The sequence below is a fragment of the Equus caballus genome, chromosome 15 (genome assembly GCF_041296265.1).
Source record: "Equus caballus isolate H_3958 breed thoroughbred chromosome 15, TB-T2T, whole genome shotgun sequence".
Classification (NCBI taxonomy): domain Eukaryota; kingdom Metazoa; phylum Chordata; class Mammalia; order Perissodactyla; family Equidae; genus Equus; species Equus caballus.
The window spans coordinates 84,706,838-84,730,784 of NC_091698.1; the positions used below are offsets into that span (position 1 = coordinate 84,706,838).

Consider the following 23,947-nt stretch of genomic DNA (forward strand, 5'->3'; position numbering starts at 1 on the left):
CTTGTGCCAACATGCGGCAGTTCAATCTGTAGAAGTCACTGGATGCCCTATCACCTGAGGTCTCAAAATTGAGGGTGAGAATTATCTTGTTCATCCTCTACCTTGCACATGGTGCTTTGTACCCAGAGGGTGCTAAATTAAAGTCTGCTGGATCAAGAAATTTCTCTAATGCTACTAAAACTCGCAGAACGGAATAGCTCACAGACTTCGAAAGATCCATGAGAGCCCTAACCTGCAAAGATCCATGAGCTACTCACCCCAGTCCCCCTCCCTGGAGTTCCTAAGCCAAAGTGCTCCTCAGCCCTCCATGGCGTCTGCCCCTCTGTCCCTAGGCCAGTCTGAAAAGTCCAGTGTCAGACCGAGGCTCCCAGGGACAGCATGTAGGAGGGGCTCCTACACTGACGGCAGCTGGAGAACTCCAAGGCGAGGTTTTGAGGACACAATGGCTACCTCAGACACTGAAGGAGAGGACTAACCAGACAGAGGAGAGAAAAGGCCTACAGCACCAGGAACCTCAGCAGTCAGGACCCAGCTGCTCAGCCTTCCTTTCACCATGACTTGTGTCAGAACTTTTGAGTGTAATCTAACTGAAGAAAGAGGGCTGGACATGGATCAGTGTAGTGCAAGACTCAAAGAGCACCAACAGAATACCAGGCTCCTGCCAGAAGCCCAAGGAGACATACTGAAAATGCTCAGCCTGGCTGCTCAGCCTGGGCCAGAGCAAGAGCCTGCCCAGAGTGGTGCTCTCGTATTTGGGAAACTGCTCTGGTTTTCTAGAGGAAAGCTCTGCCTGTTACACTTAACGTTCTATGCTGAAGCCAGATACAAGCAAGGAAGCAGGAACTAGAAGCAGTTCAGCTGTTTACTAAGTCAGTAGAAAAGTCACTGTACAGATTTGAGGTGCAATAAGGGAGAAGGGCCCAACTGGGCCCCACCCCCATGCTAGAGAGCTCCAGTCCAGTCCAGTGCTTTAAGTGTGGTCTGCAGGTGTGCGTATCTGAGCATGTGAACTATCTGGATGGCCCAGAGCATCTACTAGGTGTGCTGCCCCCGTAGGGGGCACCAGATTCTGTGCCCAGCAGTTGGGCCTGATGAGAAGAGGCTGAGCAGCCGGGCCCTAGAAGCGGCCCAGCACTGTGGCTAACAGAGCCATACGTATGTACATGCCATTCTCGGCCTGGCGGAAGTAGGCTGCTCGGGGGTCTGAGTCCACCTCCACACTGCAAGAGAAGAAAAAAGTTACCACACAGTCCATGATGGCCTGTCCAGGACTAAGTGCCCTTCCACAGCCAACCCCCAGCATATCCTCAATTTTGACACCGTGTCACCTTATCTCATTGACGCGGGGCATTGGGTGCATCACCACCATCTTCTTCTTGGCCCGGGTCATGATGTGTGGAGTGAGTATAAACTGGCCAAAGCACTGTGAGGCAAACAGGAGGCCCATCAGTGCCTCGGGTCAAGGGTGGCTATGAGGCCACAAGGCTGGGCTCCCCTGAGGCCCCCTCCACACCCATACAGAACTATCACAACTGAGGGGCCCCAATCAAGCTCCTGGGGCCCAGCCTTCCTGGTTGCTAGTCTGGATGCCTGGCAGCTCCAGCCCTGGCTTCTCCTCAAACTCCAGCACTCACAGCTTCATACTCCTGAGTAGAGCCAAAGCGTTCCTTCTGGATTCGAGTCATGTAGAGCACATCTGTGTCAGGCAGCGCCTCCTCAATGCTCTCAAATTCCTCCTGGAGGGTGAGGCAGAGCCAGGCTGAATGCAGTGCCAGGCTCTGCCTGTCTAACCCATGTCACCCTTGGCCTGCCAGGACCTTACCTGCTTGGTGCCACGGGAGGCCACAAAGTCCCACACATTTGGTGGCATGCGCAGGCTGGGAGGCGCCACGTAGCGCAGGCTGACACGATACTGGGTGAGCAGGCAGGCCAGGGAATGCACTGTGCGTCCATGCTTCAGGTCCCCCACCATTGTGATCTAGCAGAGGAACCCAATCACCAACAGGGCCCCTAGACTGAGCACCCCCCCTCCCATTTCAAAGCTTGCAGCCTTAGGATCAGGACGGAGGCCCTTTGATGCAGCATGCTGTGGAACAGAGAAACTACTTCCCACTGCCTCCCTCTCCACACCTTCCCCGGGCAGGCCTCCAACCCCTGCCACCACTCTCACCGTCATGCCATTGACAGTCCCAAGCTCCTCCCGGATGGTGAAGATGTCCAGTAAGGCCTGGGTGGGATGCTCTCCAACCCCATCCCCGGCATTGATCACTGGCCTCCGGCAGTGCTTGGCTGCCAGCTGTGAAAATGGGAGTAAGGAAGGAGAATTCTGTCTTCTGCATCTCAGTGGCCCCACTCCCTGGCACCATCCCACTCTTCCTGGGCCCCCTCAACTCATCTGGCCTAACCTGAGACTTGTAGTCACAGAAAATGTGAGCAGAAGGGACCTCACATCCCTGGGTCCAGCTTAGTCAATCATGTCCTGGTGCAAAGGCCAACCTCACCTCCACTGCCCCAGGCTGGGGGTGCCGAAGCACGACGACATCGGCATAGCAGCTCATGGTCTGCACTGAGTCAGCCAGGGATTCGCCCTTCTGGACAGAGGACGTGGCTTCTGAGAAGCTGAGCACAGCGCCCCCTAGTCGGGCCATGGCTGCCGCAAAGGAGCTGCTGGTCCGTGTGCTCACTTCGTAGAACATGGAGGCCATCACTTTCCCCTGGAGAGACGGCAAGAGTCAATGTGTACGTGTGTGTGTTCATCTTGGGGAACGCGCAGGCTGCTGCTTGCCTCCCCAGCTTATACAAGAGGGGAGCTGAGAGAACCCCCGACCCTCCCCATGACTGGTGTAGCCTTCCTATTTCCACCATTAGTATCACTCTGAGCTAAAGGTTCCACCTCCAAAGAGCCATTGTTAAGTGTGTGAATGAGACACTCATTCTTGAGGAGAGAAGGAAATCTCTTGGCTCTCTCCCATGAACACATCAGCACAGATCAAGTGACCAGATGGCTGGGCTGACGCGCTGGTGCTCAGGGCCTTGCAAGTCAGCCAAATATTGATAAGAGGAAGGCAAACGTGGGAGAGGATGACCTAGAGCAGCAGGACGTTCCAGAGCAGAGGCCGAGTTACCTGCGGTGGAGGGTGTGGACTCCCAAGACGGGACCTGTGGTAGGGGAGGGAGATCCCTCTGACCACCGCACAGCCCTGCTGACAGGGGCCTGGAAACTCAGCCCACAGCCCTGACCCTGACCTTGAGGATGTCGAGGCTCCGCTCCTTCTGCACCATCATACGCAGCGTGTGTGCCACATTGAACAGGTGAGACATCTACGAAAGACTCCGAGTCAGCTGGAAAGGCAGTTGCCCCCAGAGGTCCTAGCCCCAACTTTCCAGACACTCAAAGCTCTGGGTGTCCCCTTCCTCCTTCCCCCAGGCACCTGATCCTTGGTGAACTGCTGGACGGACAGGATGTGTTGGCCCACTAATGAGTGGAGCAGGGGTGAGGTCTGGGGGTGCAGCAGGCCAGGGGTCCCCAGGTTTTGGGGTGATGCCTGTCTAGGTACTGGAGGTGGAGGGTAGCAGGTGCCATCAAGGGTTCCCAACAGCTCTGCAGTGAGGGACAGGACAGAAGAGACTGGTCAGAGGGTTCCTCCTACCCAGGTCAGATCAGAGGTCCCCGAGGTGAGCGTGTGTTGTGGGGCAGTCTCTCACCTGGCTCAGCTGCCTTCCGAGCAGACTTGTCCTTTGGCTCCTCAGCTGCAACAGGGCGACAGGACAGATGTAAGCCTGTGGTTGAGGTTTGCGAAGAGCCCCCACTTCCCCACTGGATCCCAGTGTCCGTGTTAAACCAACTCACACCACAGTAGCTATAGCAGGTTAGGGGAGGTAGGACACGTGATTTCCCATGACAGCTATTGTGTGTGAGCAGTGGTGCCCTCCCAGGACCCTCCCAGGTGACAAAGGGATCCTAGGCAAGGGGAATGGCCAGGCTCACACCAACCAACAACCTGGATTTACCCCACTCTCTGCTGCCCTGCGGGTTCCCAGCTCCCAGGAGGAGGAACACAGCTGCCCACAACAAAAAAGGGCCTGTGAGAAGAAGCTGTGGGATGCCTACCTCATGTTGGGCGGACTGATTTAGGCAAAGGAGGGTACAGTGGATCAGACTAGGATAAAGGGATGGTGGGAAGGGCAGGGCAAGTGGACAAAGGTGAGCTGCTGGAAAGGGAGGGCCTGGACCACTCCTAGGCCACTGAACTCCTAACACCGGTCCATCCAGGACACTGTGGGAAGAGGAGCCATCCCTCCACGTCTCTATGCCCAAGTGGCCCCACCCTCCACGTCACAGGACCTCCCTTACCTGGCAGACCTGGGTCAGAGGCTCGGTGGATTCGGGGTGGCAGGTGGAAGCGGCCATCAGGAAGCCCTGGGATGCCCCGGCGGGGCCTTTCGGGTGTCTGGAGAGACATGAGCCTAGACTTTTGAAAAGTACTGACCCAACGCCTCCTCAAATTCAATCCCTCACGAAAAGCCAAAATGCCCACTGTCCACGTGGACTCCATTCTCCATCATCTCACCTCAGCTCCACCCTTCCACTACACTGTCCTCGACACAGGTAGACAAACTGGCCTCTTAGAAGTGTGTGCTAGCCCCACAACAGGCCCCCAGATATACCTCTGGTTGGGTTAATAATGGCCTTCTGTTTCTCACAGATAGCCTCCTCAACTGAGAGTTAATTTGACGTTTTGCAGTAGACAGAGAGATGGGTGGTGGAGATTTTAACTGTGAAGTGAAGAGCATTCCACCCCTCAACCACCAATCAAAATGTTTATGCTGCAGCCCTGCCCCTGGCTGCACCCACGCAATACCCACATCCTGGCCCCAAAGCAGTATGAATACCGTGGTTATCTCACTGGCAGCAGGGGCTGAGGGCGTGAGCTGGGGAACTGCCCCCTGAGGCCACTTGCGTACATCCTGTCCATAGCCTGGGGGCACCAGAACCTGCAGACAGAAGGCAGGGGCAGGTGACTGAGGAGGAAGTAGAGAGCCAGACTGGGATCCTGAAGGAGTGGAAGCCAGCAAGAAGAAAAATTGCCTTTGGGTACCTGTGCCCACCACGTACAGGGCAGCCGGAGGAGGTCGTGGGACTGCATGGATTTGCTGGGTGGGACAAAAATGGCACTGGGGAAGGTGGGGAAGGGCGTGGGGGACACAAGTACCTGCCCGTCGATATAGGCGACCTCCCCTCGTAGGACTACACGGCGGACTGTGCCCTTCACCTTCTGCCCTTCAAAGGGTGTCCAGTGGGCCTTGGAGAAGGGCATGTAGCTGGGGACTGTCCATTCATGCTCCAGATCCACCTGCCCAGAGTCACAGGGTAGGCTAGCAGAGGGCCATACCATGGAACAGATCCAAGGGTTGGACGGTCCCCACCCCAAGCCCTCATCCCCACACCTCCACATAGGTGTCCTCCTGTGGGGGCAGGTGAAAGATACGCCGAGGATTGTGGTGCAGTCGCTGCAGCAGGTCGTCCAGGCTGAGCCGGCCCTCGCTTACAGCTGTCAGCAGCAAGGGCAGCATGGTCTCGAGCCCTGGGAAGCCAGGAGGAGGCCGGGGCCCACACTTCTCCTCCAAGGTGTGGGGGGCTGAGAGAAAAAGAGGATGTTCCTCAGGACCAATGACCTCCACAGCTGGGAAGTCACATACACCACCAGGACTGCACTGTCTCACCACCAACCCTAAGGCTGATTTTTTCTGGAAATTGGAAAATAGGGAAACCAGGACTGCTGCCATCTTCTGGGGCCCACACCTTCTTCCCATATTCTCTTATTTATAATTTTACTCACTTGCTCATTCATTACTTTCCTGAATATTAATGAAGGTCTATCACACACCAGGCACCACAGAGGCTGGGGTACCCCTCAGATCAAGTCCCAGTGCTTGTGGAGCCCAGAGTGCTGGCCCAGATTCCCTGAGCTGGGGCATGAGCTCTTCTGGGTCAAGGAGGCACATTCTGGGCCCTCTCACCGTGGTCTGAGGCGAAGCAGTCGATGACAGCCATGTTCTCCCAGAGGGCCTCTACATCCTGGCGGGAGCCAAGTTCAGGCCGGACCTGCCCCTTCCCGGGCCCCAGGCGTTCCAGATCATCGCGGCTCAGGAACAGATGGTGGGGTGCCACCTCGCAGGTCACTGGCAGCCCCCGTGCCTTTGCAGCTTTAATCAGCAGGATCTGCGGGGAGAACAGGTAGAGGTAGAGGAGGCCTCCCTCTACGCCTTGCCCTACAAAGTCCCTGCAGCCAACCATTCCTCTAGGAGAGTTACGAGGCAGACATGCTGACGGTGCTGGCTCCAGGCTTTCCCTGACCCTCTCTTGCTCCCAAGGACTACCCTGACCTCTTGTGCTACTGGGAAAGCATTGGGGCACTGGGACCTCTGGTGTTCTCTCACCTCCTCCTTCCGTGCCACGTGACATATGTGCACTGAGCGCTGGGTCAGTTGAGCCACCATAAGGATGGCGGCGACAGTCTGCCGCTCCGCATGGGCCACAATGGGGAGGTGCGATGGCCAGGTCTCGAAGTGCTAGGGGCAGGAAGAACTCTCAGGGAATGGACAGAGCCTTTGATTCTCTGTGCTCATCAGAGCCCAGAGTCCTCATGGGGCTCTCCTGACTCCTCACTGCTGGCAACCCACTCTGTGGGGCCCTCAGGCCAGGAAGCATGGTGTGGCTGCCTCCTCCCACATGCCCACTCCCTACCTCCATCCACTGGGCCACACTGTCCAGCCGCAGCTCCGAGAAGGTCTCATTGAGGTACAGTTTCAGCCCTGCAGCAGACCCAGCCACAGCGCTCAGGGTCCCTGCATTTTCTGATGAGGCTCCGAGGAATAAGGCAAAGTCACAGCGGGCGCCAGCCTCTGCTAGCTGGAGAATACATAGGAGATAAGGCCCATCAGCATCCATGCCAGCCTGGCACCAGTGGCATGGGCCCCTCAGGAAGGGCAGAGGGAGTAGGGCTCAGGGAAGCAGGGGAGGTTGGTGGGGGCATGTAGGTCACATGAAGCAGGAAGGCAAGGGCTCACCTTCTGGGCCAGGGCCAGAGCAGGGGCATCAATGATGGGGGGCCGGGTGTTAGGCATGGCACACACCATAGTGACACCCCCAGCCAGGGCAGCAGCTGTGCCTGAGGCAAAGTCCTCCTTGTGTGTCCCACCTGGTTCCCGCAGGTGCACATGGACATCAATTAGTCCTGGGAGAACATGGAGATGGTAAGATTAGAGGAAGATTCAGAGATGCGAAGGGTATCAAGGAGATGAACTGGGGTGGCAGGAAAATTCACAGCAACTAATAAAAATAAGAAGTGGCAAGGTTCCTCAGTCAAGGGCACTGTGGATCGAGAAACAAAAGAGCTCAGAGTGAGAAAGATTCTGGGGCCTGCACACTCTATAGAGTCCAGGGCAGGGAGTGGGGCCCACAGCCATCATCTATCACACCCAGGATCTCTATGCCAGCTGCTACTAGTGTCCAGAAGCCAGGTTCTCCCAAGAGATACACTTACCAGGTAGCCGCACAAGCTTTTGGGAGGTCATGCAATCAACGTGCACCTTCAAAGGAGGGGCTGCCCCGATCTGGCCTAGGGCCTGCAGGTGAAAACCATGGTCAGACCTGATTTAAGGGCATCCTGGGAGTTGTAGGTAGGGACTGGGTTTTCCCATAAACCAGGCTCCTACCTCTCTATACACACTTCTCTCTGTGGCCACAAAGCTTGACTATTAGCAGGGCTGCTTCATACTGCGATTTCCCACCCCCTTGACACATTCACTTCTCCCTCCTCCACCAATAACACTGGCTGTCTTCCTCCCAGAACCTAGGTCTTGGTTACCTCCACAAACAGTTTGGTGCACTTGATATCGATGATGAGGGGCACGGAGAAGTCAGCAGCCAGGCGCCGGGTGCGGTAGCCCTTGGTGACAAAGGAAGAGAGACGCCGGCCCCCGGCCCCACGCATTGACAGGTTAATCACTAGCTCGAAGTGATTCTCAGCCAGCTGGTCCAAGATGCTTCGCTGTGGTGGGCACTCACCATCCACTGCCTCGTCAAAGTGCCAGTCCACAGCTGTTACCTGTGGCCCAGAGACAAGGTCAGGGCCAACCTGAGCTTGGCTGGTATAAGGAAGGCAGCTTGAAGGGAGGAGAGGTGGCCCAGGAGCGCATGAGGAGACTGAGGACCGACAGGGTGGGGACCAGAGCTGCGTCTATTTGCAACTGGCAAAGTATATTTCTTGACAAGAAACATATCTACATTATGGTTACCAAGGACTCTGCAGAAGGAGCCTACACACGTGTACATATAGAAACAAAATTCTGGAAGGAAATATACCGGAACGGTAACAATGGTGAAGAGACTGTAAGGGATTTTTTTCTTTTTTCTTTTCTGTATATTCTACTTGCTCTACGTGGAATATACGTGATTTATACAATAGCAATAAAAGCAAGGGAAAAGGGAGAGAATTCTCTGGTGCTTTCACAGCCATGAAGGCGGGGTGGTGTGGGGTCGGTCTGGGGAGCCCCGGTACCTTGACGCCGTGCTCGTTGTAGTAGTCAGCGGTGCCCAGACTGGCGTAGAGGCTGTAGCCCAGGCTCTCCAGCAGCCGCACAGTTGGGAGCAGCTCGCTCTTGTTCTGAACCGAGCAGAAGGAGAATGAGATGTGTTTCTCTCATCTCCCGCTTCAAGGTCAGCCCTGGCCCCGAGAGCCAAGGCCATCTGCCCCCACCTCCCAGCCCCCGGTTTCTGTACCTTATAGCTGCCAATGGTCAGCAAGATGTTCTTCTTGGGGATCTTAAAGCCAGTGCTAAGCATGGCCTTGAGGTAGGCCTCGCAACGGCTCTCCCCAAAGCAGGCCACTTCCCCAGTACTGGTCATCTCCACACCCAACACCACATCAGCACCCGCCAAGCGGGAGAATGAGAACTGGGGCACCTGAGGGAGCAGGATGTGAGAGAGGCCCAGGCAGATGGGGCCCACCTCCCCGCACCAGGAGAGGCAGGCACGGTCCCCTCCTTGGTCTCATCCAAACAGGAGGGTGAGCCCTCCCCGCTGCTGCTCTACATGTGCCCTACACCAGTCAGTCAGCTGCTTCCCAAACACACTCTGGGTCATCCCTCAGCTTCCACCAGGCTATTCCTTGGCCTTGGAATACTTCCTCAACAAGCTCTGCAAACCAAACATCCTGACCATCCTCCGAGGCTCAGTGCACATACCAACTCCTCTCTCAAGCTTTCCCAGGTCACTCCTTTTGGAAGTGGCATCTCCCATCTGTGAACTCCTTTAGCATTTTGTTTACATCTTTACTATGTGGTTTGTCAGACTGTTCTATAAACAAGCTGTTTGGGATCCAACTTCTCTTGCCTCCTGTTACTAGAGCAGAAGCTCCTAAGGGACAGAGACTATCTGGTCACCCTCATGGCCCAGCGATGCTCTGCCTACAGTAAGTGCTCGGTTTACGTGTTGACTGACATAGAATATGTGGGGTAAGTGAACTCTCTTGCACTACTTGTCTCCCCGCTTCTCACTCCTAACCCGGGGTTTCACTCCTCCGTACCTTTACCCCCACGACTCCAGAGCCAGTCATGAGCCCCACAGGTTCCACTTTTTCGCCCATGATGACCCGTGTGGCCAAGGCTACTAGGTCCACGCCTAGTGTCTTGGAGACGAAGGGGAAGGAGCGAGAGACACGCACGTTGCATTCGATAACTTTCAGCTGGTCGTCCTGGGGCAGAGAGGGATTGGTCAGGCCTTCCGCAGGCTGGGCTTGCTGCCACTACTCCACTGACCTTGACTCTTCCCCTCACTCACCGTTCTGTGGGTAATCAGCCTGGGACAGGGGTCAGGGTGACTTACTGTCACAAAGCCTGACAACAATGTGGGCCCTAGCCGTGACCCTTTCCCTCCAGCTGTCCTGCCTATTCTGATGAGGGCAGGAGACAGAGCAGGGATCCCTGGCGCTGTGGCCCTCTAGTCCCTTCCTTTAGCCCCCTCTTACTACCTTGGCAATGAGCTGCAGATTGAAGGGTCCCGTGACCTGTAGCTCCTGGCCCACAGCATGCACAATGGCTTTGATCCGCTCCAGGGTTTTGGCAGTGATGTCTTGTGGTGGGGTCACCAGTGTGGCATCGCCTGAATGCACACCTGCATTCTCCACATGCTCAGAGATGGCAATGGCTGCTACCACGCCATCAGAGGCCACAGCATCCACATCAATCTCCTAGTGGGGGCACACAGGGCAATGGGCAAGGGCCATCTTCCTTTCCCACTTGCCTCAGGATGTCCCTTCCTTGAGAAGCCCTGGCACAATCCATCCTTCCCAGCCCCCTGTGCCTACAAATTTCTGCAGGACCAGAGAGGGAAGTCTGTAAGGCTGGAAGCCTGCCCTCGGAGACTTGTCTGCAGCCTCCTACCTTGGCCTCCTGGATGAACTTGGAGATGACCACAGGGTGCTCCTTGGAGACGGCGGCTGCGCTGCTCAGGAAGCGCTCCAGGTCCCCGTCGGTGTAGGCCACATTCATAGCAGCACCACTCAGCACATAGGAGGGGCGTACCACGCAAGGGTACCCCACTGTTTGGCAGAACTGGCGAGCAGACTAAGGGTGCAGGGAGCTTAGCTGGGTTGGTCACACACCCCTGACATCATCTAGCCTCCAGCCCCCACCAGGTTCCAGCTCACCTCTAGGTCACTGAGCTCCCTCCACTGAGGCTGGCTGATACCAATGGTGTCAAGGAGCCGGGAGAACTTGAAACGGTTCTCAGCTGAGTCGATGGATTCAGGGGAGGTGCCCAGTATCCGGCACTGTTGCCGATGCAAAGCCATGGCCATGTTGTTAGGCAGCTGGCCACCCATCGACAGGATCACGCCTTCAGGGTTCTCCAGCTCATAGATGTCCATCACCACCTACAGTGCAGGAGGAGACAAATGGCGGTAACAAGCGGGGTCAGGGATCTGAACCCTCTTGCTCATTGCTCCTCACCCTCCACCCACTTCCCCTCAAATCCCACAAGTTCCAAAGAATCTTAGGTCAGTAGCCACTCCCACTTGGCCCTGGCCACCTAGGGTAATGGGTAGCCTTCATCCCTCTCACCTCAAAAGAGATCTCATCAAAGTAGAGTCGGTCGCACATGTCATAGTCGGTGCTGACTGTCTCTGGGTTGTAGTTCACCATGATGGTCTTATACCCCATCTGCAATAGGGAGGGGAATGATATTTAGCAATTAGGTGGGAGGAGGAACATGGAGAAACTAAGCCAAAGCCCCTACTTCAGAGAGTACCACCTCAGCTTCCTCTGAAATAGCTGTACAGGACACCTGCCTTGGGAAGGAAGTAGGACCAGCACTGTACATATCTGAGAAGTAGGTACAAAGTGTTGGAGAGGAGCTACATGCCCCATGTGGGGCACAAGATGGCCTAAGGGGACCCCCCCAACCCAAAGCTCTATGACAGATGTAAGGTGCAGCAACTAATAGAAAGTTCAAGAATTAAGTGTGGGTGGAAGGCAAATGCTGGAGCTGAATAGAACAGTAGAGAAAACGGTATGAAAGACTAGCTCTTAGACCTTTCGGAGCTGCTGGATGCAGCCCACAGCACACCAGTCAAACTCAACGCTGGAGCCGATACGGTAGACACCAGAGCCAAGGACCAGGACATGAGGCGTTCGAAAGGTGAGGTCATGGCTGGTGCCCCAGTATGTTAGGTACAAATAATTTGTCTGGGCTGGCCACTCAGCTGCAACTGTGTCAATCTGTTTCACCGCTGGGCAGATCCCTAGTTCCTGACGCAGCTTGCGAACAGCCAGCTCTGTGCTAAAGGAGAAGAAGGGTCAGAAACATAGACCCTGGGAGTGGAGTACGGACTGAGTAGAGGGGTGAGATCCCAGGGCAGGGATCAAAGAGGAAATATCCCGGGGACGAAGGTCAGAAGCCCCCAAAGCTCCTGATCCTGTCCCTCCCTTCCGAGGGCCCCTCACTGGTATAAAGGTTCTCTGCCCCACGTTTCTCAGCCCGAGGCCCTCACTGCCATCTCTGACCTCAGAACCGCAAGGGCAATCTGCTTGTCTGAGAAGCCAAGGCGCTTGGCCTGGTGCAGCAGGTCTTGGGGCAAAGGCTGTCCACGATGTTGTTCCAGCAGCTGGGTGTGTGCTATGATCCGCTGCATTCGGTGCAGGAACCACCGATCGATGCGTGTGAGTTCGTACAGGCGCTCCACTGAGTAGCCAGCCCACAGAGCAGCTGCCACCACGAAGATCCGCTTATCTGTTGGAGTCTCCAACTCCTAATGGGGAGAGGGCAGACAGATGGATATGGAAGGACTGTGCAGAGGTGGATGCCAGAATGTTAAGCAAAACATTCCCAATCTACTTTTAGTGCCTCAAAAATCCTGACAGCAAGAGTGCTACTGTCTTAGGAGAGAAACTAGAGACCAGAGAAGAGGCTCTGCAACTGCAAGACCCTGGATAGAAATCCTGGCTCTGCCCCTTGCTGGCTGTGCGGCTTTGAGTAAGTTCCACAACCTCTCTAAGCCTCAACCTCCTCATCTGTAGAAACAAGTCTAATAATACGTCCTCATATAATGATAAATGAGATGAAATCATGAAATTCTCAGCAAAGTGAAAACACAGCAAAGGTCTAATAACGATCACTGCTGGTACTACAGGTAACAAGCTCATGGGCCATGGACAGAGAGAAGCAGGTCCATTTTAGGGGTGTTGCCAGGGGGAGGGAAGCCACTTACCATATCACTGACTGGCTTTACCGTGTGATCAAAGCCCGCACAGTTCTCATCCACCATGCGCAGAGCCTTCTGGAAGGCCTCCTCAAAAGAACGCCCAATGCCCATGACTTCACCTGGAGGAATAGGACGTAGGAACTGAATGCCTGGGGACTGGGGGCCCACGGGGTAGGGGGAGGTGGCGGCTGCGGGAGGGAGCGCCCAGAATGTCTATGGTTTACAGTCAAGCCTCCAGAAGGTTCTCAGGGCAAGTCCCATAGTGGTGGGATTTATGGTGTTTCATTATTGAGAAATCTCAAACTTGCAGCTCTTCTTCCTACCATTTTCATGTTTTATTAGTGAATATGGAATTAAAATGCGTAAAATGGGCACGTGGGTACTGAAACATCCACTTGTGATGGGATATTGGCCCATCACAGTGGCCCAACCACTGGGGGGTCTCCAGTTATCTGGGTTGCTTTACTCATACTGTGATGACACCATCTGGGGTCTGTCTCATCCTTTAAAACTTTTAAGAAGTCTGGATAACAGGAAGATGATCTCACCACTCTTTGAATCCAGCCAGAGCTAACCACATTTACAACTGTCATTTTAGAGTATTTCCTTCTGGACATTTTTCAGATGTATGTTTTATATATGATTATAGTGCACAAACAAGTTCTATCCTGCATTTTCCCTCATCATAAGCATGTTCCCACATTGCTATGTGACACTGCCAGCAGTGTAATTCCTGTATGACTATCATAATTTAACTGCTCACTTACTGAAGGACATTTAAAGTGTTCATTGTTCTAAGTGAGGCCGTGATGTTTTCTGTGCTTCGGATTATCTCCTTAGGATAAATTCTCAGAAGTGCGGGGGCAATGAGTAAGACAAATTTTCTGGCCCTTGATAACTATTAATTGCTTTGTGGAAGTTTCTGCTTTACAAAGTATAAGTCCAACCAACTTTCTACAAAGTATGTATAGTCATTTTAAACAACTTTTACTAATAAGCAAAAGTACTGTTTTATTTTAACTAGATTTCCGTTTATTAATAAGAGGAAATTTCTTCCCCCCGACCAGGTTTGCTTATTGATTTCCTCTTCTGCAAAGTTTTGTTCACATCCTCTGACAATTTACCCTAGGGTCTCCAAGTATTTCTTGCCAATTGTATTTTTCTATTTACAATCCTAATAGTTGCTTCTTTAAAAAATTTTTCGAGGGGCCAGCCCAGTGGCGTACCGGTTAAATTCATGCACTCTACTTTGGCAGCCCGGGGTTTGCCGGTTCGGATCCCGGAAGGGGACTCACACACCACTCATCAAGCCATGCTGTGGCAGCATCCCACACACAAGACAGATGAAGACTGCCACAGATGTTAACTCAACAACAATCTTCCTCAAGCAAAAAGAAGAAGATTGGTAACAGATGTTAGCTCAGGGCCAAACTTCCTCACCAAAAAAAAAAAAATTTTTTTTCCAAAAAACCAAGATGCTAATAGTAGTGTTAAGAAAGTGGATTATGAACGATTTTATTCAATTCCTTTATAAGGTGGTTATATTACAAAAGTTTTTATTTTGGGTAAAATAAAAACATGCATGCCTAGAAAAATTCTGGACTCATATAAATACACCCAAATTAACCTCTGTGTGACAAGACTGCTAGTGATTATCCTTCTTCAGTTAAAGTGTCTTTTCTAATCTGTCAATGATTCATGTATCTTACTTTATAATAAAAGTTAAAAAAAGTTACCCAACAAAATCATATTCTAAGGTGGCTTGAATAGACGTAAAATATTTAAGTGTCTCATCTAGGAATCAATCTTTGTCCTATTTTCAAGCCACTGCTTTTAGCCACTATTTAATCATGGCTTCATTCCCATGTTTATTATAATTTTCATATAACAGAAACTAATCTCCAGAAGGAACAACTTGGCAGTCTTTTTTAAGATTTCTAAAAATTCTGAAATAATATCTGAGCTTAGAGTTACTTATTTAAAGGCTACTAATGCTCTTAATGGAAATCTGGAGCACAATGAAATGCCCTTATCCTTAGCTGGGGGCATTTTGGTACATGTGCATGCTTGTTTTGCTCAAAATGTTTCAGAGGACAGTCTAAGGCAACCTGAAAGGGATGCTATAGGGAAGCACATTCACTCAGTTCCAGCATACTCTACCACTGCTTGGAGGCTGTTTATTTACCCATTCACTTTTCAGGACAAAATTTCTGTTTTTATGAAAAAAGTCTCTGATGTCCTGATCTGATCTTAAACATTGTGTTAAAAAAAAAAAATGTCGTTTAGTGACCAGGCAAAAAGTGCCCAGAGGGGGAGATATGCTAAGAATGGCTGCCACTGTGCTGACTTGGATTTCGAAAGTTCACAGGAAAACAGCAGTCATCGTTTCCCTGAAACATCAGTATTTAAACAAGCATGGAAAACAAAATGTCACCGGCGTGAACACCTAGTAATGAGGCCATGGGCAAAACGCCATGAAATGCTGTGGTGCCATTTCACAGAACTGTCTCACCGACGACAGGCAATGTAGGGTAACAGGAACACGCAACTAGGGACCAGGTCTAGCTTTCAGTTCTTGGCTCTGCCCTCTACTCAGCCGTGACATTTTCCTTCTGTAAGCACCTCAGCTTGCTCATTTGTAAAATGAGAAGATGAGACAGTCTGATGGCTACCACCCCATTCCAGAGATTCTGACATGCCATCAGGGAGTGGAGGTGGCATGTCTATTCTGACATAGTTTCCAGATGCCTTTGAGCCCCACTCCTGATGAGGACTACTATCTCAGTTTGAAATGTCCCTATTCTGAGAACTGTGTTCCCATGAATTCAGCTGCTAATATAGAAGCTGAAAGGCCATGCCAGGGAACTAACTCTATAACACCCTAGATTCTTGAGATGGGTGGGACCCCGTGGGTGATCTAGGGAGAGGTCTCTTGGGGCATGTCTCTCTCACCAACGCTCTTCATGCAGCTGCCAATCTTTGTGCTGACACGGAGGAACTTGCTGAGGTCCCAGCGAGGAATCTTCACCACACAATAATCCAGGCTGGGTTCAAAGGCTGCTGTTCCTCCTGTCACTGAGTTACTGGGAGCCATCAGGTAGGAGTGGCAAAAGGACAGAGCAGCAGATGTAAAGGGGGAGCTTCCAGATAGCTCTCTCCACCCCCACACATCCAGGCCAATGTCCTTTTCGTATTCCCCATCCCATGAACATTTTCTTCAGCTCCCCATGCCCTTGCCTCCCTGATCTCTCCCCAACCCTTGTACCTGAGCTCAGGCAGAGGGATGCCCAAAGCCAGCTTGGCTGCCACATAGGCCAGTGGATAGCCTGTGGCTTTACTGGCCAGGGCAGAGCTGCGGGAGAGCCTGGCATTCACTTCGATGATGTAATACTAAAAAGAGACCAGAGAAAGAGTCACCAGGTAACTGGCCAAGAAAGCTCACCTAGGAGAGGTCTCAGAAAGGCAAGAAAATAAAGCTCTCCCTGAAGGGATGGAGAGCAAAATCGCCCCCTGGTCCCTATGACCCAACCCTACCAAAGACAATCCCAGCTTCTGCTCAAGTGTCTTTGGGGCCTAAAGGCCTCTCAGCCTTGAGGCCCCAAAATTATGGAAGAATGTCCAATAGCTAGACTATCAGCTCCAGGGCCTAGAGTCTCACCTGCTCAGACTCGGGGTTCAAGGCATACTGGACATTGCACTCCCCAACGATTCCAAGGTGCTGGGTCACCTTGATGGCCGTCTGCCGCAGCAGCTGGTACTCCCTGTTATTCAGCGTCTGGCTCGGAGCCACCACTATGGACTCACCAGTGTGGATGCCCAGTGGGTCTAAGTTCTCCATGTTACACACCTGTGAAGGGAGGGTCCTAGGGAGGTCACTGCCAAAGGGAGTCAGGAGAGGCAGAAGGCTGAGTCCCAAGGTTCTGTTGCCTCTGCCACCCATCCTGGTTCTGAGTGACATCGAACCCTCAAAGACCCAAGCCCTGGTTTCTGCTCTTACAAGCACTCATACTGCCTGACACTAACCCCACCCTTCCTTCATCACTCACCGTGACACAGTTGCCATAGGCGTCTCTCACCACCTCATACTCAATCTCCTTCCATCCCTTCAGGGACTTGTCTATCAGCACTTGGCTGGTATGGGCAAAAGCTGTGGCCACAAGAGCAGAGAGTTCCTCCTTGTTGGAGGCAAAGCCAGAGCCTAGGCCACCCAGGGCAAAGGCTGCACGCACTAGCACAGGGTACCCTAATCGCTCGGCGGCTGCCTGGGCCTGCAATGAGCAGAAGAGACAAACAACAGATTAGGCCTTGAATGCCTGCTGTGCAGAAGGTTCCTGGTCCCAGAAAAAAATAAGATATAAAGAAAATGACACATTCTACCTTTTCCCAACCACCCCGCGAACCTGTTCAAGAGAATTTGCCGCCTCACTGGGGGCTATATGCTCTCCGATCTCTGCCATCCTTGAGGCAAAGGCACGTCGATCCTCAGTCAGCTCAATGGTCTTCACAGGTGTACCCAGGACCCGGACCCCATACCGAGCTAGCACTCCAGCCCTGGTGAGCTCCACACCACAATTCAGGGCTGTCTGGCCCCCAAAAGTCAGCAACACGCCATCCGGGCGCTCATTACGGATCACCTGAGGAAGGAGAGAAGAACAACAGGCATTAAGACCCTGGGGTTAGGGAGTGGATCAAACAAGTTTAGAAACCCAGAGTGACCACAGGATCCCCTGTCCGCATGGGTCCCCTCCTCAGTCCAGCCTTACCCTAGTCATACCTGGGTTACATAGTGAGATGTTATGGGAAGGAAATAGACCTTGTCTGCTAGCCCCTGGGAGGTCTGCACTGTGGCAATGTTGGGGTTGATCAGCAATGTCTGGATGTTTTCCTCCTTCAGGGCCTTGATTGCCTAGAGGAACAAAAATGGCATATCAGCTTCAACTGCAGAAAAAAGATTGTAAACAGCTTTAGACTGGCCTTTCTCTTCCTCTTCTTTCCCTCCCTGTACTCTTAGTCCCTAATAACTGACTTCTGTTCCTCACCACCTCACCTTTCCACACATTCCCCAGATCTTGTTTCATTTCCTCCCTACAACCAATGTTCACGTCTCAGCCCTTCTCCGTAAGACTCTATCCACTCCTGAGGGTCACACATCCAGAGGGGTGGGGACGGACACGCTTTACCTGAGAGCCTGAGTAGTCAAACTCTCCAGCTTGCCCAATGGAGAGGCCCCCTGAGCCCAGGATCAGAACCTTTCGTGGTGGTGGAAGCCCCGAGCCTGGGGTGGGAATTCCACGGGGACAGAGGCGCTCAGCCAGCCGTTCTCGAACTGCGGAGGCAAAAAAAGTCATAGAATGTTAGAGCTGAATGAGACATGAGTGATCATCTAGATTAACCCCCTCCCTTTACAGAAGAATCCAGAATAAGTCATGCCTCTAGTGAGTGGCAGAGGCAGAACCAGAACCCAGGACTCATGACTCTGGAGTTCCTTTCAATAGAAACATAAATGCATTACTTTGGCTTGGTTGCCTTCCCACCCCACCCCCTTAACCTCCCAAAAATCTGACCCTGTTCTTAGTTCCACAGCCCAGATTTGCTGAGGCACTTACCTGTCTGGCCCCCAGGGTTTCCAGCTGTGGCTTCTTTCACAGTTTCCAGAAAGATATCAAAAAGAAGTTCCATATCTGAAGGGCCAGCTCGGTGCTCTGGGTGAAACTGGACACTGTTGAAGAGATTGGATTAGGAAACCTGTCATCATCACCGCCCTGGGCACTGGCAGCCTAGGAGGAGGGCAGTGGGATAGACAACTGGGGTCCACTTCTGTGCTTTACTTTTTCATCTTCAAGTCACGGGAGGCCTCAAAGCTGTACAGAACCAGTCACCCTGCCAGAATCACCCAGGCTCACCTGAAGAAGGGCAGGCTGTCATGTACAATGCCTTCACTGGAATGATCGTTGGCATTGGTGAAGAGAGGAAGCCAGCCTACTGGCAGTGAGTCTGTTTCCACAGCAAACCCATGGTTCTGGGATGTCAGAAAGCAGCGCCCAGAGCCCACCAGTAAGCATGGCTGATTATGGCCGCGGTTCCCATATCTGGAGATGGAAGTATGCTGAGTCACAGGCCTTTCACTCTCCCTCCACCGCTGTACCAAATCCAACTCTTATTGGTCTCACGACTCTCACCAGCCCCTGCTCCTGTTTTAACACTAGTAAACACCAACTCTATTTCTATTCCCAAGACTCCCCACCCCTTATGTCAGCAGTGTGGGCCCTTCCTCTTCCCACATGTCCTACCTCATCTTGTAAGTCTTGGCCCCAATGGCTAAGGCCAACAGTTGGTGTCCCAGACAGATCCCGAAGACAGGCCGGGGATTAGGCTCAGATAAGACACGGCTCAGTGTGGATACCACACTGGGATAGGAGGCGGGATCACCAGGGCCATTACTCAGGAAGAGACCCTCATACTCTGGAGAGGGCAGAAAAGATGACATCAAAACCAGTAGTTCAACCAGAGAGACATACTTGCAGCCCTTAGCAGTAGAGCAAAAGCCCTTATCTCCATCTTCTTCCATGCAATTCACACTGATTTTAGCAACTGGACCAAGGGACTGATTTCCCCCCATGCTGTTGTCTGTGGGCCTGTACAGACCCCAGCTACTCACCCTGGCTGTCTAACACGTGATCCCACGGTACCACAGTGACCTCAGCCCCACGCTGGCACAGGCATCGGATCTGATTATACTTGAGGCCACAGTCTAAAGCAAGGATCCGAGGAGTACCTCCTGCATGGAATACCCGTGGAGCCTAAGGAACAACGGGCAATTGTTGGCAGCTGTGATCCATGGGTATCGATATGCACACACCAACCCACACCTTTGAGGCCTCTTTTGATTCTTCCTCAAATATTCACCCCAGTTATAGGCAGAAGATAGCTACTGTGCTACAGCTTGCAACACTCTCCCACTCTACTTCTGTACCTTAATGGAGACCTCTGGCACCAGGGGGCGGGCATTGGGGTCCAAGAATGGCAGGGCTGCAGGATCTGTCCCATCCTGGACCAGCTTTCCCAGAAGAGACCCTTGCTCTCGTAACTTCTTCGTCAGCTCCCGAGTGTCCACTCCTGTCAAAAGAGCACCCTCTGAGATTACACTCCCCCAACTCATCCATGAGGTTAGACTTCCAGGAGCACTTCCATTCCAGAGCCCTGAGTCACACACGGCTGTTCTATGGGCACCAAAATTCTGGGCCATCCTGATGGAGTATACTACCATGAAATACTCTTGCCAAAAATATCACATCTGAGTTGAACTGTGACTCCTGATTTCTCCGTTTACAGAAAATAACACCAAGGGACAGAAGAACATAGTAAATGACACTATAGGAATATAATTAACAAACTGCAGACTATGGGATACTCTAAAGGAAAACTGATCTGTTTTTGTCAAATAGGTTACAAGGCCCATAGATTAAAGAGAAACATCAACAAAATGCAATGTATGGATCTTGTTTAGATCCAGATTCAAACAGACAAACAGTAAAAAAAAAAATTTTAGGGTTCGGCCCGGTGGCACAGCGGTTAAGTTTGCACATTCTGCTTTGGCAGCCGGGGTTTGCCAGTTCAGATCCTGGGTGCAGACACGGAACCGCTTGGCACGCCATGATGTTGCAGGCATCCCACATATAAAGTAGAGGAAGATGGGCACGGATGTTAGCTCAGGGCCAATCTTCCTCACCGAAAAGGGGATTGGGGCTGGCCCAGTGGCGTAGCGGTTAAGTGCGCACATTGTGCTTCGGCAGCCCGGGGTTCACTGGTTCAGATCCCGGGTGTGGACATGGCACGGCTTGGCACTCCATGCTGTGGTAGGTGTCCCACATAGAAAGTAAAGGAAGATGGGCATGGATGTTAGCTCAGGGCCAGTCTTTCTCAGCAAAAACGAGGAGGAGTGGCAGCAGTTAGCTCAGGGCTAATCTTCCTCAAAAAAAAAATTTCTAGAAAATTTTAAACATTGCATGGATATTTGATATTAAGTAATTACTGTTAATTTTTTAAAGAAATGATGTTATTGTGGTCATATTTTAAAAAGGATTCCTTTTTCATAGATATTGAACTATTTGTGGATGAAATGATACAATATCTGAGATTTGCTTCAAATTAATCTAGAGGTTACAGTAGTGGTGATGAAATAAGCTGAGCCCTGAGTTGATGATTATAGAAGCTAGGGGTTCATTATACTATTCTCTCCTATTGTATGTTTGAAATTTTCCATCTGAGCAAGAGCTGTTTCTTCCCCCAGCCCTGGACTCCAATCTAAACTTTCCAAATTAGATACATCCTACTACAACCTCGGACTCAAGTCCCAATAGTGCACAGAGATCTTCTCTTGATTCTTTCCATCCAGGAATCTGTGCTCTGCCCAGATACACCTATGCTCATGCCATACCTTGCAGGCCAGGTATGCCATGCTGTTGCAGCCACTCGTGCAGGGTGCAGGCGGCACTCCAGTGGCTGGGCGTGGGGCAGCACTCTCCTACCACCAGTCCTGCTACATGGATCCCCGAGGATTCAAACCACTGTTAATAGAAGGACATAATCATGAGGAGCCCAAGGCCACATAACTGCCCGTCATCTTTTACCACTGTACAGCATGGACCCTTTCACACACACTGAATGACCTGTCATTCCTTGAACACACCAAGCACCTCATGCTTTTGCCCTTTACCAATAATGCTGTCATCTATATGAAACAATGAACCCATGGGCCCAGGGTGCCTATTTAATAACTGAAAGTGTCATTTTCCTTTTTCCTTTTCTTTTACCCAAAACTGAGATCACAAATCTCCTCTTCTGTGAAGCTACCCCACTCACCCACGGCAGCTTGTGCCTCCTCCCTGGAGCTCCCCTAAGCTCACTTTATTTCCACTGTTCTTGCTATTTATACTGTATGATGAATGCGTCAGTGTCTTCCTCACAGAACTGTGAACTCAAGAGCAAGGTGCCTGACGTATGATAGCAGTCAACGAATATTTACTGAGTGCCCACTTGGCGCCAGACATTGTAACAGATGCTGGGGCAGGAGCAGTGAACATGAAAAAAACAAGGTCCCTGTCTTCACAATGTTAATCTGCCACTTAGGGAACCTGAGAATTAATAAGGTAACATGTAAATAAACAAGATCATAATTACAGAGTGTGACAAAAACAGAGTGTAAGAGTGGTAGGTGCACAACACACTACTAAATAAAAACAAGGGTTCAGGATACAATATTAGGCATGATTATATCTCCCCTCTTCATAGACGATCACCGTTAAAGACAAAAGATAACACAAATTGGCTACCCAACAGGTAAGCACTTAAGTAAACAGAGAAACAGTTCCTCTATGTGGGAGGGAGTGGCTTATTTAAATTCTATCTGCTTAGCAGTTAAAGGTTTAAAGGAAGATGGATATTGAGACTGCTCTTTAGGGATCTGAAGGAGAGTTCAGCAGAACCCTCACCGCTAGGTGAACTAGTCTGCCCGTGGACAAGTGCATTTACAGCATATGTGCCACAAAAGCATCTGTGGTGGGTTGGTGGCTCCAGGAGGCCTTACTCACTCTAGTTCTGTCAGAGCCTCAGTTATGCAGGTTTATGAACTCAATTTTGTCATTGTGTCCAGTTGACAAAGCTGAAGACTGACATACGTTAACTGAGATACTACACCATAAACTACAAGGTAGTCTATTTATAGGTTTGTGATGAGGGATGGTCCTTTCCAAGAATAACAAGTGTGTCCCTCACCTGGAGCTCCCTCTCCTAAGCGTCAGGGTGACTGGGAAGGCAAATTAATAATTAAGGGCTCAGTAAGCTGGAATCAGGACAAAAAGAATTTTGAGGAGTACTGTACCTAGGCTATGGTGACTTCCACTATTAACTTGGGTCGATTTTTTTATTACTTGAACTCTCAGAGGGCAACCTAGTTTCCAAATTTCAGAGGACGAATAGGGGAAACCTCACTGTGGGAGGAAACTAACTTTTTTCTTATCTAGAGGTAAGAGCTTTCCTGAAAAGTGGTAGAAAATGAGGCAAGGTAAAGAAAGTAGGCTTAAGAGATGATAATCAACTTCCCTGGTTTGGTAGGGACCCGCTGTCACTGGGAGGAATGTGACCCTAGTTTCCCGTCTCTTTCCCACTAATCTATATAATCTTAAAGCATTGCTCCCATCACACGACTCTGCTGCTAAGAAGTCTTCACTGGTTCCTTACCAAAGTCCAGATTCTCTGGCTTGGCCTCCAGCAGCACTCTGTGCCTCTCAAAACACTTAACAAGCTCTGCGTAGTACTTGTCTTATCACTTCTGTGTGTATCTTTGTCCTCTCTAGGATGCCTAGCAGAATGTCAATGTCATCACTAATTACTGACTTGAAAAGGAATGTAGAGAAAACATTGAGTGTGGCTACCTTGCTGAGACCGAATTCATCCACTTCATCTGGGGGGATGCCATAGTTGCCGACCAGAGGATATGTCAGCACTAAGATCTGTGCTTTGTAGGAAGGGTCAGTGAGGGCCTCGGGGTAGCCGACCATGCCAGTTTGAAACACTGCAAGAAAGAGGAGGGCTGGGGCTTAGGCAGGGCACCCTTCGGAAAACTGCCCCGCGCGATGAGAATGCCCCAACGGAGGCTGTCTTGACCGTGAGGGATGAAATGAGCTGGGCTGGAGACATGGGCACCGAATGGGGGGAGGGGGTGCGCAGGCGGGAAAATGACGGGGTCTGGGCAGGGCAGGCTGGGCAGAGAGAGGCAGCAGAGAGTGGGATGAGGTGGGCAGCCGGCCCGGGCTTGCTTACCCACTTCCCCGGCAGTCGACATAGCGGCCCCAAAGGGCTGGCCCCGCAGGACCGACCCATCCTCCAACACCAGGGCCGCCATAGGAACGGAGCACAAAGCTGGGGGCGCGCAGAAAAGTTGCAAACGCAGCAATTCCCAGCCGGTGCGGAAACCACGTGAGGACGGCGCGCCAGGAGAGGTCCACGTGGCTAGCAGCACTGGCGACCGCAGAGAGCACTGCGTGGAAGCCGCGTGAGCTCAGTTTGCACCCAGCAGACTGCGGCGGCGCGGAAAAAGGCCGCGTGAGGGGCGGGGCCAGGCACGTAAGGGGCGGGGCCAGGGCAGTGACAGGGTTAGAGCCGCCTCGCCTCGCCCACACAAA

The 23,947-nt window shown here is 51.8% G+C and overlaps 1 protein-coding gene across 2 annotated transcripts; it reads right to left on the reverse strand.

The window, feature by feature from the left end:
• Positions 1–844: 844 nt before the first annotated feature.
• Positions 845–23,879, reverse strand: CAD (carbamoyl-phosphate synthetase 2, aspartate transcarbamylase, and dihydroorotase). 2 transcript variants are annotated; one of them, XM_070235656.1, is made up of 45 exons: positions 23,586–23,876; positions 23,198–23,337; positions 21,202–21,331; positions 19,738–19,880; positions 19,423–19,564; positions 19,055–19,226; positions 18,668–18,853; positions 18,371–18,483; positions 17,945–18,090; positions 17,539–17,670; positions 17,165–17,398; positions 16,811–17,032; positions 16,423–16,611; positions 16,030–16,154; positions 15,717–15,847; positions 12,771–12,883; positions 12,067–12,311; positions 11,596–11,842; positions 11,125–11,223; positions 10,713–10,937; positions 10,447–10,629; positions 10,035–10,253; positions 9,591–9,758; positions 8,786–8,968; positions 8,565–8,669; positions 7,872–8,111; positions 7,548–7,629; positions 7,072–7,238; positions 6,749–6,913; positions 6,442–6,573; positions 6,022–6,223; positions 5,449–5,639; positions 5,214–5,354; positions 4,894–4,995; positions 4,355–4,451; positions 4,012–4,062; positions 3,706–3,750; positions 3,432–3,601; positions 3,247–3,321; positions 2,502–2,714; positions 2,171–2,296; positions 1,823–1,978; positions 1,635–1,736; positions 1,329–1,423; positions 845–1,220 (listed from the first exon to the last, which is right to left on the reverse strand). In XM_070235656.1, exons 1-45 carry the CDS (start codon positions 23,665–23,667, stop codon positions 1,118–1,120), a joined length of 6,729 nt encoding a protein of 2,242 aa, XP_070091757.1. In that variant the 5' UTR covers positions 23,668–23,876; the 3' UTR covers positions 845–1,117. The 2 variants fall into 2 exon arrangements, with proteins under 2 accessions (XP_070091757.1, XP_001502475.2); XM_001502425.7 differs by lacking the exon at positions 4,012–4,062 and having other exon boundaries at positions 23,586–23,879.
• Positions 23,880–23,947: the final 68 nt, after the last annotated feature.